Here is a 14,086-nt window from a genome sequence, read left to right as displayed (position 1 = left end):
AAGCATTGTCCGAAGGTAGTCGATTTAGATTCTTTTCTCGCCGTTTAGTGACATCACGCACAACAGCAGTGTTTCTGTCCAGGGCTTTTGCAAAAGAGGATATGAACCGTCATTCAAATATAGTTTGGGGATAAGAATTTTTCTATTTTATAGCTTACACTACTTTTTTTTTTTTTTAAAAACCTATAGATCCCCAGGTCTGAAAGGGGAACTATCATTAGAATATTAAGATTGACACATTTGCGTGCGTAGCCAGGATTTTTCCCTGGGTTGGGGGGGGGGGGGGGGGAATTAACTTTTTTTTCTTTAATCTAAAACCCATTAATTATTTAGAGCAAAATAATCACTCTATAAGTTGTAAAAGGAGGAATTTATGTGTTTTTTAGCGGCCCCCGAAAGGGGAAAAGACGCTATTAGTTTTGTGCGAAATGTCTGTCCATCTGTCCGTCCATCACGTTTAGATCTCGTAAACTAGAAAAGATATTGAAAATCCGACATCACAATATTTCAGATCATTCAAAGTTCTGATGCAACGGCTACTTATAATTTTCCTAAACTATTTTTTTATTGCGGAATTTTTTTTTTTTTTTTTTTTTTTTTTTTTTTTTTGAGGATTCGAATAAGAGATTGAGCCTTCTCAAAATAATTGGATCAATTATAAGACATCAGTTAGGGCAGGGGAGGCGCGGTGGCTGAGCGGTAAAGCGCTTGGCTTCCGAACAGGGGGTCCCGGGTTCGAATCTTGGCGAAGACTGGGATTTTCAACTTTGGCATCTTTGGGCGCCCCTGAGTCCACTCAGCTCTAACGGGTACTTGACATTAGTTGGGGAAAAGTAAAGGCGGTTGGTCGTTGTGCTGGCTACATGACACCCTCGTTAACCGTAGGCCACAAAAACAAATGTACTTTACATCATCTGCCCTATAGTTAGGTCAGGTTCACATCTAACTTTACATTCACTTTCACCTATCCCTTGATCTGCGGGACCGTTGGGGCACTATACAAGATCTGTTAACCTTCTTTCTCAATTCTTATCTCTCATTTGTCTTTGATATTATTTCATTCGGATGTTCTGAAAATATTGAAGCCTGCCTGGGTGGACCACTTAGGGGGCCGATATTGAGTTTGTGTTTCCACACAAACTGTCTTTTTTAACCTTGGTTTTGTTGTTGTCTGTTTTTTTTTTTTATTGTTATTTTTCTTGTTCATTTTTTGTTAACAGATCCCCAAACGTTCATTTTTATAAAATTGGACTTGACGGAAAAACATACGTCAACGACAAAAAGTGGCCTCTGTTCACCTTCAAGGACATTTGCGCCAAATTGAAACATGAAAACAGTAGCCTCGATGTGGTCAAAATGGACATCGAACACTCCGAATGGTCGGCACTGCCGCAAATTGCCGCATCCGGTCAGCTGGCAGACGTGAAGCAGCTTCTGCTTGAGTACCACATCAATCAACAGTCCAGAGATTACATTTTGCCGAGACTCAAAGCTCTGCAGCAAGTGGAGAGAGCTGGCTTCCGGAAATTTTACGTCCACAAAAATCCCGCTTGCAAGGTCAACGTAAGAGGGATTCCCGTGGTGCGCACTGCATGCTATGAAGTTCATTACATGAGGCGATGAGCCTAGATCATGTTTCTACATTTCTTTAGAGCCTACTTACAATGAATGACGCCACGCACGGTATTATCTAGTGCGTACATGATAACCTTACCAGGACTAAGTTTCTATGGTTAAGTCAAAGTTCAAAATTTCTGACAGTTCGACAGTACTACCGAGGGCTTGAACTCAGATCACCTTAACGACAGCCAAAAGTGCCTACACCATAACCTGGAAGTTTTTTGGTTTTTTTTTTATTTGTTGATGTTTTTTATTTATTTAATTATTTATGTCATTAGACTCTCATAGTTTTGTATGAGAATGTGATTAGGTGTGTATTTTAGCTGTTTGCTTTCTTTCTTAGCTACTAGACTTGTAAATTTTTTAAAGCAATTTTTATGAACTTTTATATGCGAGCGTTTTAATTTGTTATCAAAATCGTTAAAAAAAAAACGACAAAAAAAAATAAAAAAATAAAAAAATAACCGTTGTTGTATGTGTGAGTGTAAATTTTTGTTGATAGTAGTTCATAGCTTCTGATATCCGTGCTACAAATATAGAAATCTTCATTTTTACCTGCTTTGCTTACTAAACAGCGGACACGTGCGCGGGCCCAGTAGGGGGCCGCCTCTGAGTTTGTGTGAATCACACAACCTCTTTGTACAATTTTTTTTCGGTGTTGGTTGCGGTAGAGGTCTCATTACTCAGATGCACACGATTTACTTTCAAAAGTTTTCTGTTGTGAGTAAAGGACAGAAAAAAAAAAACCAGGAAAATTCAATGTATGATATATTTTCTTCTCCTTTAAGACTTACTTGGACTTTAAGCGTTCTTCTTCGTTCAACGTACTGGGCGGCAAGATGTACCCAGAGAAATCAATCTTCAGCAATGTTTGCAGCCTCTAACTTATTGATGTCCGCTGCTTTTTTTTAAACAAAGGCTATCAACTCACTCTGTCTGTCTGTTGGTCTGTCTGTCTAGTAAAAAGTTTGTACACCTTATATCTTTTACCTAACAAGACAAGAATCAATAATAAAAAAAAGCAATTAATTAAGTTTTTGTACCTTAATTATTTTGCTTGGTATCTCGAACAAGGGAAAGAAATGTACTTGACTGAAATGGTGGTATAAGCTGAATTAGTCCCCTTTATAGGTCGCCGTCTGCGCTCTTCGCTAGCAGAGTGGTTACCGTATTGGCTTCAGAAGCCTGAGAAGGCTTTAGCCCACGAATTGGAATCCAGGTCAGTCACTTTTTTTTTTATTTTATACATTTCAACATTTATACATTTTTTTCGTTCTCCCTCACCCCTTTCCAACTGGTCCAGACAAGTGATAGGATCATAGTGTAGTGAGAAAGTGTAGTGAGAAAGTGTAGTGAGAAAGCTAAAAGCATGAAATTGCGCAAAACAAAAACATTTGGTTGTATATTACCGGATATTACCTGTCACCCGCGGCCAAAACTCGCTCTTAAGATAGAATGACTGTGACAAATGAAATGAATCTATTTGACTTACCATGTTTTTGTATGTGTTTTATTTTCCAATTTTGCTTTCTATTATTTTGTTTTTATAACTGAAAAGTCATTGTAAGTTTTTGAATTGTTGTGTGTTACGCAGTAGTAAATATTTTAATACATGTATATCTTTTTTTATGATAGGTATGTACATTTAAGAATTAATTATTTGGGTATTAAAAAATCGGTGCTGAAAAGTTTGTTCGTGCGGTTGTTTGTTGTTGTTTGTTGTTGTTGTTTTAAATTTACATAGCTATTATGATTGTTTTGCATTTGGTATTTTGTTTTAATGCAGTTGTGTGTGTGTGTGTGTGTGTGTGGGTGGGTGTGGGTTTGTGAGTGTGTGTGTGTGTGAGTGCTTGTTCGTTATAGTCTTACTGTTATTGTTCTTGTAGTTACTTCATTTTACGATTAAATAAAATTTCACCTTCATCTTCATCTAGTGAGCCTGGAAACTACAACCCCGTCTAGCAGTAACGCACTGCAAAGATAACTGAACTTCTCGACATTCCGATGGTCCATTGTCACTGGTTCGGGCCTCGGTCGGCGCAGTCCCTTATTTTCGTCGCATTTAATTCACTACTTTCTCTCATTTAAAAGTTGGTCCCTGGTGCTGCTTTTCATTTATATTCTAAAATATAGCATGTATTTTTTGTATTTATTAGTGGATAGTTATTAAAGCTTTCGAGAGTCTTTAGGGACCTCCGCGAAAATCTTGCTCCGGGGCCGCCTCAAACTTAAATCCGGCACTGCCCTGATGACACATGTTGTACCTCGACACTTTTTACGTTTATGAGATAGATCTCTAGACATGCTCTAGATGTAATGAGTCTCACTGTTTACTAAAGACATTTTCATTTGAACTTCAGTGGAGTCCCTATATTCCGAACTTCTTGAATGATAAAGTCCGCTTCATCCGAAACCGAAATTTGGGTATTTTTAGGAATAAAAAACAATCAAAGAAAGTGTATTATATATACTAAAAAAAATGACAGTATGTTTCATAGATAGACAATGTAATCAACAAAACAGAACAATGTTCGATTTGGTTCTAAAGTATATTGGTTTGGAAAAGTCAAAGAGACGTAGGCCTCTCTTTTGAAGTAAAATTACTCCAACGCCGCAGAAACAACTTTGTGCGATACATTTCATGGGGGAAGCATTACGAGGATCATTATACAATCCTGGGTGCTGCTAGTAAGCCGATAGGCAAGCAAAAAACAAACCGGATTAAACACTTGTTTGAGAAAATAACATTTACTAAGAAAGCTTTACAAATTTCAAGCACATAAAAAAAATCCTCCTCTTCTTCGTGGTTTTAACATTTGACCATCACCAAGAAAATATAAGACACCGATCACAAAAACAAATAGACAAGAACTCTTTTGTTCCTTTTGGTTATCAAATCGTTAAGCACATTGTCACTTACTGTTGTAAACATCAAATATAATGTTAAAAAGAAACATGAACGAATATTGTGTACTATTGTAAAAAATTGTTTGCTTTAATTATGTATATTTTTTTTTCTAATGCACAATTGTGAAACAAATGTCCTCGCGGATAATATAGATTATTATTATTATTATTATTGCGATAGTAAAAAGGTCCCAACTTCGATGGGCGGAACATGTAGTCCGCATGCCAGACAATCGCCTTCCCAAGAGACTTCTGTACGGGGAGTTGTGTGCAGGAAAGCGCTCCCAAGGAGGTCAATACAAGCGTTACAAAGACACTATCAAGAGCTCCTTCAAGGAATGCGATATTGACATTCATAGCTAGGAAGCACTAGCTCTCGATCGCTCCTCATGGCATGACGCTGTGAGTCTCAGAGTGTCGAGATTTGAAGCAAGAAGAGTGGCCAGGGCGAAAGAGCGCCGAACCAACAAAAAGCTGAGAGAAGAAGCAGGCCTATCTCCAATGACCTAACCCACCCATGCCACGTATGAGGCCGGCTTTTTAAAGCGAGGATTGGACTTAACAGTCACCTTCGAGTCCATAGGAAATGAGAAATGTGCTCATCTTCGACCACTAAGGAGGAGCTATATATTATTATTATTATTATTATTTTTATTACTATTTTTATTATGTAAGAAACGAAAGAGTATTCATTCTTTGGCGCTGACAGGGTCGAATTTCGTTAAAGGGAAAAAAATTCATTGTAGTCCAAATATCAGTTTTTACTGTTGTAAGAAACATTTCTCTGTCATGTCAGGCGTGTCTTGTTGAGCATTAGTTATTGATACTGAACTTATCACTATATCATGTACCAGTTTCTGTACTTACACATTGTTTTTCATAACTAGTTTTGTAATGTTTTCGCTTCATCCAAAATATTAATTAATCCAAATCACTGGCGGATCTAGGGGAGGGGGAGCGGTAGGGGCGATCGCTCCCCCCCTCCACTCGGCCGAATCCCCCTCCGAAAAGGGGGGGGCGGACGAATTTTAGTAAAGAAATCACACAATTTGTATACGAATTTATTATTTATGTTAATTAATAATATATACTTATTATTTAATTTCAACCTATTTTTAGATTATTTCTCCCCCCCCCCTCTAGTATGTTGGCCGATTTGGTGGGATGGGAAGGTGGCAGTGGCATCAATCCCTCCCCCCCCCCCACCACAAACTTTCGAGTGGGTGGGAGGTTTAATGTATTTGTAGAAATCACAGCTTGTTAACGGAATCAATTAAAATATCTATATAATTAAAAATTGGTATTGATATTTTAACATATCTTTATATTATGTCGTTCCCTTGTTAGCCGATTGGGGGTGGGGGCGAATACCTCTACTGCGCTTCCATCCTAAGCCCTTTGAGTGGGGGGGGGGGCGCTCCTACTTTTAATTAGAAATCATAGTTTGTGAACAAAATTAGTTGAATTACAATATAATTTTTATATTATGTCGCTACACTTCTGGTATCTTAGCCGATTCTGTGAGGTGGGGGGGGGGGGGAGATTGCTTCTGCTGCCCTCCCCACTCTAGCCCTCTGAATGGGAGGGGGCAGTCCCATTGTCATGGAGAAATCATAGTTTTTAAACAAAATTAGTTGGATATCTGTATAATATAAGCTACATATTGATGTTTTAACCAATTTGTATATTATATCGCTCACACACTCTGATCTCAAATTTTATCATTAGTAAATATAAAATGAAAAAGGGGCGATAGACCTACATTCAATCGCCTTCAGCCCATCTGACAAATCAATACCTTTTTCTTTTTTAATTTTAGTTAAGAAATTACAAAATAAAAAAATAATTGTCACTAATATAATTTATATATGCTATAAATTAAATTCTTTTATCGAGTCGCCCCACCCTATTCTTTAATGTTAAATGCAATCATTAGCAGAAATTATAAAAAGGAGCGAGGATTAATCGTTTCCAGACGATAAGATGACGTTTTAAAACAGGAAAGTCAAATATTGAGACAGAGTTTATGTCATTGTGTACGAATTAATCTTAATTATTTTAAGAAAGACTGTTTTGAAAAATTTTGAATTCATACGAAAATTTTCATTATAAGAGTAACAATGGAGATGAGTTCTGAACCCAAATATTATATTCCTAGTCACCTTTTCCCAACCTTTACTCATACTAATGTTTTTGTCTTGTATAAAAAAAAAAATTGGGACTATATCTCACGATATATACTTCAAACATAAAAAATGCAAAAACTTTATAGAGTAGAATCTAATTTGTTCACCTAATTTCTCCTCCCACTTCCGAATTTTTTTTTAGAGCTTTAAATTATAGTTCTGTAACAAAACCAAGTTACAAACAGGCCTAGTGAACGAAATGTATCACTTACAAATGAGCTTTTTTTTTAAATATTATTTTTCGAATAAATGTTTTTTCGGCGGCTATCCTCAAAGTCTTAATCTAAATATGTCGGATATCTTATATTTTCAGGAACAAATTGTTTGTATTTGCGATGTAGTAAAGCCCTGTAAATTCATATTAGAATACTTTTCAAGTAAAACATTATTCAAAAGTTCCTATTTTAATAGGATAAATAATGAGCTGTAGATGTCAGGTGAATGCGTATCTGCAGTGAAGAATGCAAGAAAACGATTTTGGCCTCGGGCCTATGCACCGAACCCCACTGGGGAACTTATGGCGTTCCGCAAGACCTCCTAGCTATCAATAGAATGGCCTCAACATGTCTTTTTTTTTTTAGAATAATTTTTTTTTCGGCATTTACCCTCAAGGTTTAATCTAAATCTGTGGGGTATCTTACTTTTTCAAGAAACAAATCGGTTGTATTTTTAATGTAGTAAGGGCCTGTAAATTCATTTTTCAAGTACAACATTATTCAAAAGATCCTATTTTGAATAGGATGAATAATGAGCTGTAGATGTCAGGAGAATGCGGTTCTGCAGATAATAATGCAAAAAAAACACCTTTTGGCGTCGGGGCGAAGGGCCCCAACTGGGGGAGCTTTCAGCGCTCCCCCCAGACCCCCTAGCTGTCATGACAAAGTCCTCAACATATATATATTAAATATATTGTTACGATCTTCTCTATCAGGCCTTCTGCAAACACTGCCCAACAGCACAACACGTCTAAAACATCAACTTGACAACAAGAGCTTCAATAAACAAAGTGGCGGTTTATTTACAATTACATCAACAACAGCCAATAAACACAATTGGCTACGGTAACTTCAAATGCTTTGCTACACTACAGAACTGCCTAACTAATCACAAGTCTCTCTAGCTCGTACAGCTACATTTTCGAGGACTCATTTCGTAGCACACAGTCCTTTCTGCTTGCTGTCCTGGACTCTACTGTCCTTTCTAACACACTGTCTCTCGTCTGTAAAGGCTTTGTGGTCACATGACCATAACATTGGTCATATTGCGTGCATTAGTAGTAATGTCCCTTGTTCACCAGCCCTTGACCTGTGTGATTGGCCTGAATCATGTGTGTCAGTAGGCCGCACAAACATTAACCCTTTCAGTCCGCCACTAGGGTTATAGCAATATATATAGGCCTATACATATACAAATATGCTTAGGGTTTACTGGGCGTTAGGGTTAGGTTTCTGAAAAAAATCTCCCCCCCCCCCACCACCACCATTCCAATGTTCTGGATCCGCTAGTGATCCAAATTGGGTACGACACCAAACATTTGGGACTATTGGGACTGTACTGTGCATTGTTTAATGTCACTTTTACTTCGACGGCAAACGTTACGGGGAATTAAGTCTAACGTGCATACATTTGGATTAGAGAGTATTGGTTCTTTCCTCTTCCTATAGTCATGCATTCGGATTGCAACCCAAAGATTCTATGCTATGTTTATTTAATATATTTAACTGCTAATGTCAATACTATACAGGTGTGGGAATTTACACAAGAAAATTGTTACAAATATTGCATTGCCCTTTGTTGCTGTTTTGTGCGTGCGTGTGTATGTGCGTGTATTTTGGTGTAACCATGATTTTAAAAACTAGGTTGATAATCTGGTTGTATAGGCTGGCTAGATTGTGATAAAACCAGGTCGTTGTTGAGGTTATAGATAGGGGAGTTTAAATTGAAGTTTAAATTATTATAATTTCATTACTGTTACTACACACATACACAATAATATTATAAGCCGTACAACATGGGCGTAGCCAGGGGGGGGGGCTCAACCCCCCCCCCCCCCCCGAAATGAAATCTCGAAATTGAAAAGCAGTTAATGTGGCTCTACAAAGATGGCTAAGACGGATTTTAGGAGTCAGTTATAGAGATCGGGTCTAAATCAAGGAAATCCTATGCCGAACTGGGAGTCGACCCCTTAGTAAAATTGCGACAGAGTCGCATGAGGTTTGCGGGACATGTTCTCCGACAAAATAAATTACGCATAATAAGAGTTGACATCCTAGTACAACTTGGCGCCACACATTCATGGAGGTCCTCGGAGCAGATGGGAAGAGGCTTCAGAAATTACCAGTGACAGATTTTTGTGGAAACAGATTGACGACAAATGATATAAGTCTTTTTAACAGCAGGAAATGGACTGTAGATACCTCAAAATATGCATTTTGTTGGCATTCTACGCCAGAAGTAGTGCTTGGCGGCGGGGCTCCGCCCCGCGCTAGGGTGAGCTCCTAGAGCTCCCCCAGAGCCCCTTGCTGGCAATGGCTGGGAGTCAACAATTTTTACTAACTACAGGAAGAACCTATTCTAGGTCACAATAAACGTGTTCCAAAAGAATGAAGGGTCAGAATGTAATAAAGATTATGAACACACACACATACATATATACAAGCGGGAGGGGGGGGGGAGAAAAAAATCCCCCCTACCCCCCCCCCCCCCGAAAAAAATCCTGGCTACGCCCATGTTGTTATGACTTTGCCATGCGCACCGCCATCTAAGATAATGCAGGAAGAAGGTGCGCACGATCTTTGACTACACAAGTCGGCTGTTGACATGGGAGATAAACGATTTCCGCCCAAGGAGAGAGCCAATATGGAGATGATGTACTCAAGGCAGATGCCCCTTTGTGTTTGTCATGTCTCCGTGTAAATAAATGTCTATGTCTCGTTGGGTTGCCTCCCTTCAGTTATTACATTGGTCTCAGAAGTGGGATTATAAGCGACTCAACGAGAGGAGGTAGGATTCTAGCACAATGGCATCTTTGAAACAACTAGACCAACTCTTAGTTAAAGAGCTAAGGCAGGAACTTCGTTACAGACGCCTGAAGCTTGGTGGTAGCAAGGAGGCGCTTAAAGCTCGTCTTCGGCAAGCCCTAATTGATGAAGACGAAGATCCGGAGACCTATCTATTTGAAATTAAACCGGAGATTTATGAGCTTATTGGCAAGATAAATGAAGGTATTGATGCAATGTGTGAACAAATTAACAGTATGGGGAACAAGGTAGATAAAATGGTGTCTCAATTGAAAGAAGGGGTAGACTCGTTGGTAAAGGAGCAGTTGCCTGTAGACTCGTTGGTAAAGAAGTTGCGTGGTCAAGACTGTGGCTGCACAAACAGTGGTGACGGAGACGCTGGGGATTGGAGCGCCGTCTGTGTCTGTGTTGTGGGCAAGTCTTGTGGTTGTGACTTCAAGACGAGAAACGTGACAACGATTGCTGTGATGATCTCAACGAGATGTACCAAATCGAACGGAAAGAGACAAATGAAGAAACTGAAGACTGTTACGTGCCTGAAACGTTTGTTCCTGTTGTACCTGTTACCAGTACCTTAACTGAAGTCTGTTATGTGCCTGAAGCGTTTGTTCCTGTTGTACCTGTTACCAGTACCTCAATGAGCCGGACAGATCAAGACAACGTTGGGTCTGCGTTCAAGCCTGTTGCTGTGGACTTTAAAGACCTCTGCCTATCTTCCGGTGCCTACGAAGGAAATTCGAAGCTTGACAACTGCATCCAGAAGTTTACCATGAATTGTACGTGCGGCGCATCACACATAGAATTTACATGCCAAGAAAACCACCAACAGGGCATATGTACTTCTACCATCATTATCGACATTGGCATAGATAAATGTCAATCGGACCACTCTAAATCTGAGCCGTCAAGAGGAAGACATTTTCCACCTGAAACTGAAGAGACCTGTATTCTGGACGTGAGACTGTTGTCTGAGGATGACTGCGGTGCATTGGACTTTGTTTGCAACGTGGCTGCATGTGAACCTGCAGCTCCCTTGAGAGGCGTCTGTCGGGAAGGTCTGCTGAGACAGCGTGTCCGATCAACGTCTGTGCTGAAGAAAACAGTGCTCGACACTATCTCTTTGTGTGTCAAACGGCCACGTCATCGTCACAACAACAGCCTGGTCAACTGGAGAAAGAGAAAGCAGCACTGGAGGAAAACAATGCCGATGGCTTCGTGGGGAACACGCTCCCTACCGCCTGTGGCTCCCACTGATCGACCTCCACCTGAACTGTCAAACCTCAGCTGCAGTGTTTCTTTTCGGGACGAAAAGTGCTAAGACGGGGGCAATGTTATGACTTTGCCATGCGCACCACCATCCAGGCTAGTGCAGAGATGCGCACCTCTAGTAACCGGACTAGAACAGGATGTTGACATTGAGAGACAAACGATTTCCGCCCAAGCAGAGAGCCAATATGGAGATGATGTACTCAAGGCAGATGCCCCATTGTGTTTGTCATGTCTCCGTGTAAATAAATGTCTATGTCTCGTTGTGTTGCCTCCCTTCAGTTATTACAATATATTAAACATACATGAATAGCAGCACCAGGGACAAAGAGAGAAAGTAGTGAATTAAAATGCCACGAATATAAGGGACTTCGACGACCGAGGCTCGAACATTATGGACAACATTATGAGAGATATACAATTAGATAGAGCCATCGTGTGTCTAATACATGCATAACGGCTGTCTGTGTCGGCTCTATTGAAGTTGTTAGTGAATGGATGCTGCAAGGTGGAGGAGGGGTTAGCTAGGGCATGTGACCTTTGACCACTGGGGTGGTAATTTGCATACGGGCGAAATGACTCTGGATCAGAAGAATGTTTTTTGGACATTCCGATGGTCTTGAGCAGTGATGCCCAACGTAATTCAACCTGCGAGTCATTTTAATTTCCGACACTCGTTTCGCGGGCCACATGACCAAAAAAAGATTTTAAAAAAACAACAACTTGAAATTGACCTGAAACTATTTCATTAAAAACCCGTGGATCGAGTAATTACATTAATAATTTGGTCTAGTTGAAGTTTAAACTTAATCTTATTTTTTTCTACATGTCTGGGAATGGCTTTAGTTCTCTACTTCAATTGTGAGCCACTTAGTAGTTAGCCTGGCCAGTAAGTCATGTTCTTGTCTCTTTTTAATCCCATGGATCCTCCACGTCATAATTTGATATATGGTTGTTTATTGAAACAGCCAGACATTCTTTATAAAAAAAAGTTTGTTGGCTTATTACCATGTTCCACAAAAAAGATCAGTTCAATGGTTTTGGTAGATTCTTAATTTCCTTTTCATAAAGGCACAAATGTTAAAGCTCGTGCAACAAATTTATCATGGGAAAAGTGAAGGCCCTAACGTAGGTAAAGATACATTTTTCAACCTTTATATTTTTTAAAGGGGTGGGAAGATTTTCTACACTTTATACCGACGTTTCGGCGGGCCGGATGGAACCTCATCACGGGCCGGTTCTGGCCCGCGGGCCGTATTTTGAGCATCACTGGTCTAGAGGTTAAGTTCGCTTAGTGCGTTATCGCTCGGCGGTGGTGTCGTTTCCACAGTCACTGGTTCGAGCCTCGGTCGGCGCAGTCCCTTATTTTCGTCGCATTTTAATTCACTACTTTCTCTCATTTAAAAATTTGCTCCCTGGTGCTGTTATTCATTTATGTTTGATATATGTATGTATCACATTTGTTTCAGCACCTAGCTTCAACTCTTATGTTTATGTGGGGGAAATAACGATGCGCTGGTAAAATCAAAATTGGGGTTACAGCTGTGGCCCGTTTAGTCAAATAAAAAAAAATTAAAAAAGTGTTAGTGTTAGGGCCATAAAAAAACCATTATAAAGCCTAGGAACTAATCAACGGGCGTAGCCGGTGCGTACTGCTAGTTATACATAAAACACTTAACCATAAACTTCAAATACAAAAACAAAACCTAATAAAATACTCAGAAAGACACAAAGATATAGGCGCATTCCTTGTTTCATATGCTAGGAAAAATTTTTTAGAAATGTTCCTTCTTCCCTAGTGCTATTAAGGCATGGAATGGGTTGCCTGAGTCAGCCAGGAAAGCTAATGACTTGACAGAATTTACGTCATTGATCAACAAGCATGACTAGATTAACCTAGGAACATGTGTAGGACGTAATGATCTTCTTTTCTGAAGTAACGTCTGTATTTTAAAGATAAGATAAGATAAGGTAAGGTAAGATCCAGTAGAGCAGTAATACCTAAACAAAGGTCATATCCGGTTATATATATATATATATCTTCCGTCTAGTCTCTATATTAAAATATTTTTTTTAAACTAGATTGAATATTTTAGTAGTATACAATAAAGTTAAAAGTTGTAAATAAACATTTCTAGGTCAATGTAAAGCGTTCTGCAACACTTTCAACACCAAACGTTTCCACTCTACGTTCTTAAGTCGCACATAGTTACGGTGACGACATTTGCGAGACAAAAAAAAATGTCTGCAGCAAAACGTCTTAAGACAAAAGCTTATCTTGCGACAATCACGCCCATCACAGACGTACGCGACATTAACTCTATCTCTCCTAATTGACGATGCCAACGTTGATTTGAACCCATTCAACTAAATTGATTTTTGAATTTATAAGCATCAATTTCTTTTGTGTAAAAAGAGCATGCATTCTCCTATAATTCGATACCAATTATTATTATTTTCTGAGAACAAACAAAAATAAAAATTTTATTGAAATTTAAAATTATAACAGGATAGTGAAATACAAATGAGCAAAATGAATAATACTATCGGAACGAGGAAAATAATTACGGAGAGAAAGAGTTAATGAATCTGGAATGTCTCTGCCTTCTTCTGTAGTACACTTAAGTTGACATGTCAGTGCGAGCCCCATTTAGTTAAACTTTTTGATTCGCTCTCCTCTTACTTTGAGAAAACACATAGAAGACGCCAGGACAATGGATATATGAAGCTTCGGCCCGTAACCCTCTCGGTGGGGGGGGGGGGGGGTAAGGGACTGACAGACCCCTTGCTGGCTCGAATAGTAACATAATGCCTCTTAGGGCCGGCCCTACAGATTGCGGGGCCCTATGCGATGGGTTGTGTGGGACACTGTCTGGGTAGGGATAAGTGACAACTTAGATGTTGTATTAGACAACTAATTCGTCTTTGCATTTTAATCACACTTTACTAAGTACAAAATTATAATCAAATTAACTTTACGAGTCGTCTACAGTAGATGGTGGTTTTCCAACAAAAAGCCGATAAACATTCAGAGCTGCCTTTTAGATTTACTATCGACTCGCAAGATATCGCGTTTTTTGAATTTTT

General features: G+C 39.3%; 1 protein-coding gene across 4 annotated transcripts in view; it reads left to right on the top strand.

The window, feature by feature from the left end:
• LOC106077907 (uncharacterized) overlaps positions 1–3,311 on the top strand; it is a 30,532-nt gene extending 27,221 nt beyond the window's left edge. For all 4 annotated transcript variants that reach the window (XM_056012354.1, XM_056012355.1, XM_056012353.1 and 1 more), the window contains exon 6: positions 1,221–3,311. In XM_056012354.1, the coding sequence (XP_055868329.1) occupies positions 1,221–1,623 (403 nt within the window). In that variant the 3' untranslated portion in view covers positions 1,624–3,311. The remainder of the gene's footprint in view (positions 1–1,220) is intronic.
• The last annotated feature ends 10,775 nt before the right edge of the window (positions 3,312–14,086 follow it).

The sequence above is a fragment of the Biomphalaria glabrata genome, chromosome 15 (genome assembly GCF_947242115.1).
Source record: "Biomphalaria glabrata chromosome 15, xgBioGlab47.1, whole genome shotgun sequence".
Lineage (NCBI taxonomy): Eukaryota > Metazoa > Mollusca > Gastropoda > Planorbidae > Biomphalaria > Biomphalaria glabrata.
Note: the sequence above shows the minus strand (reverse complement) of the source record. Positions and strands in the feature narration are given on the sequence as shown.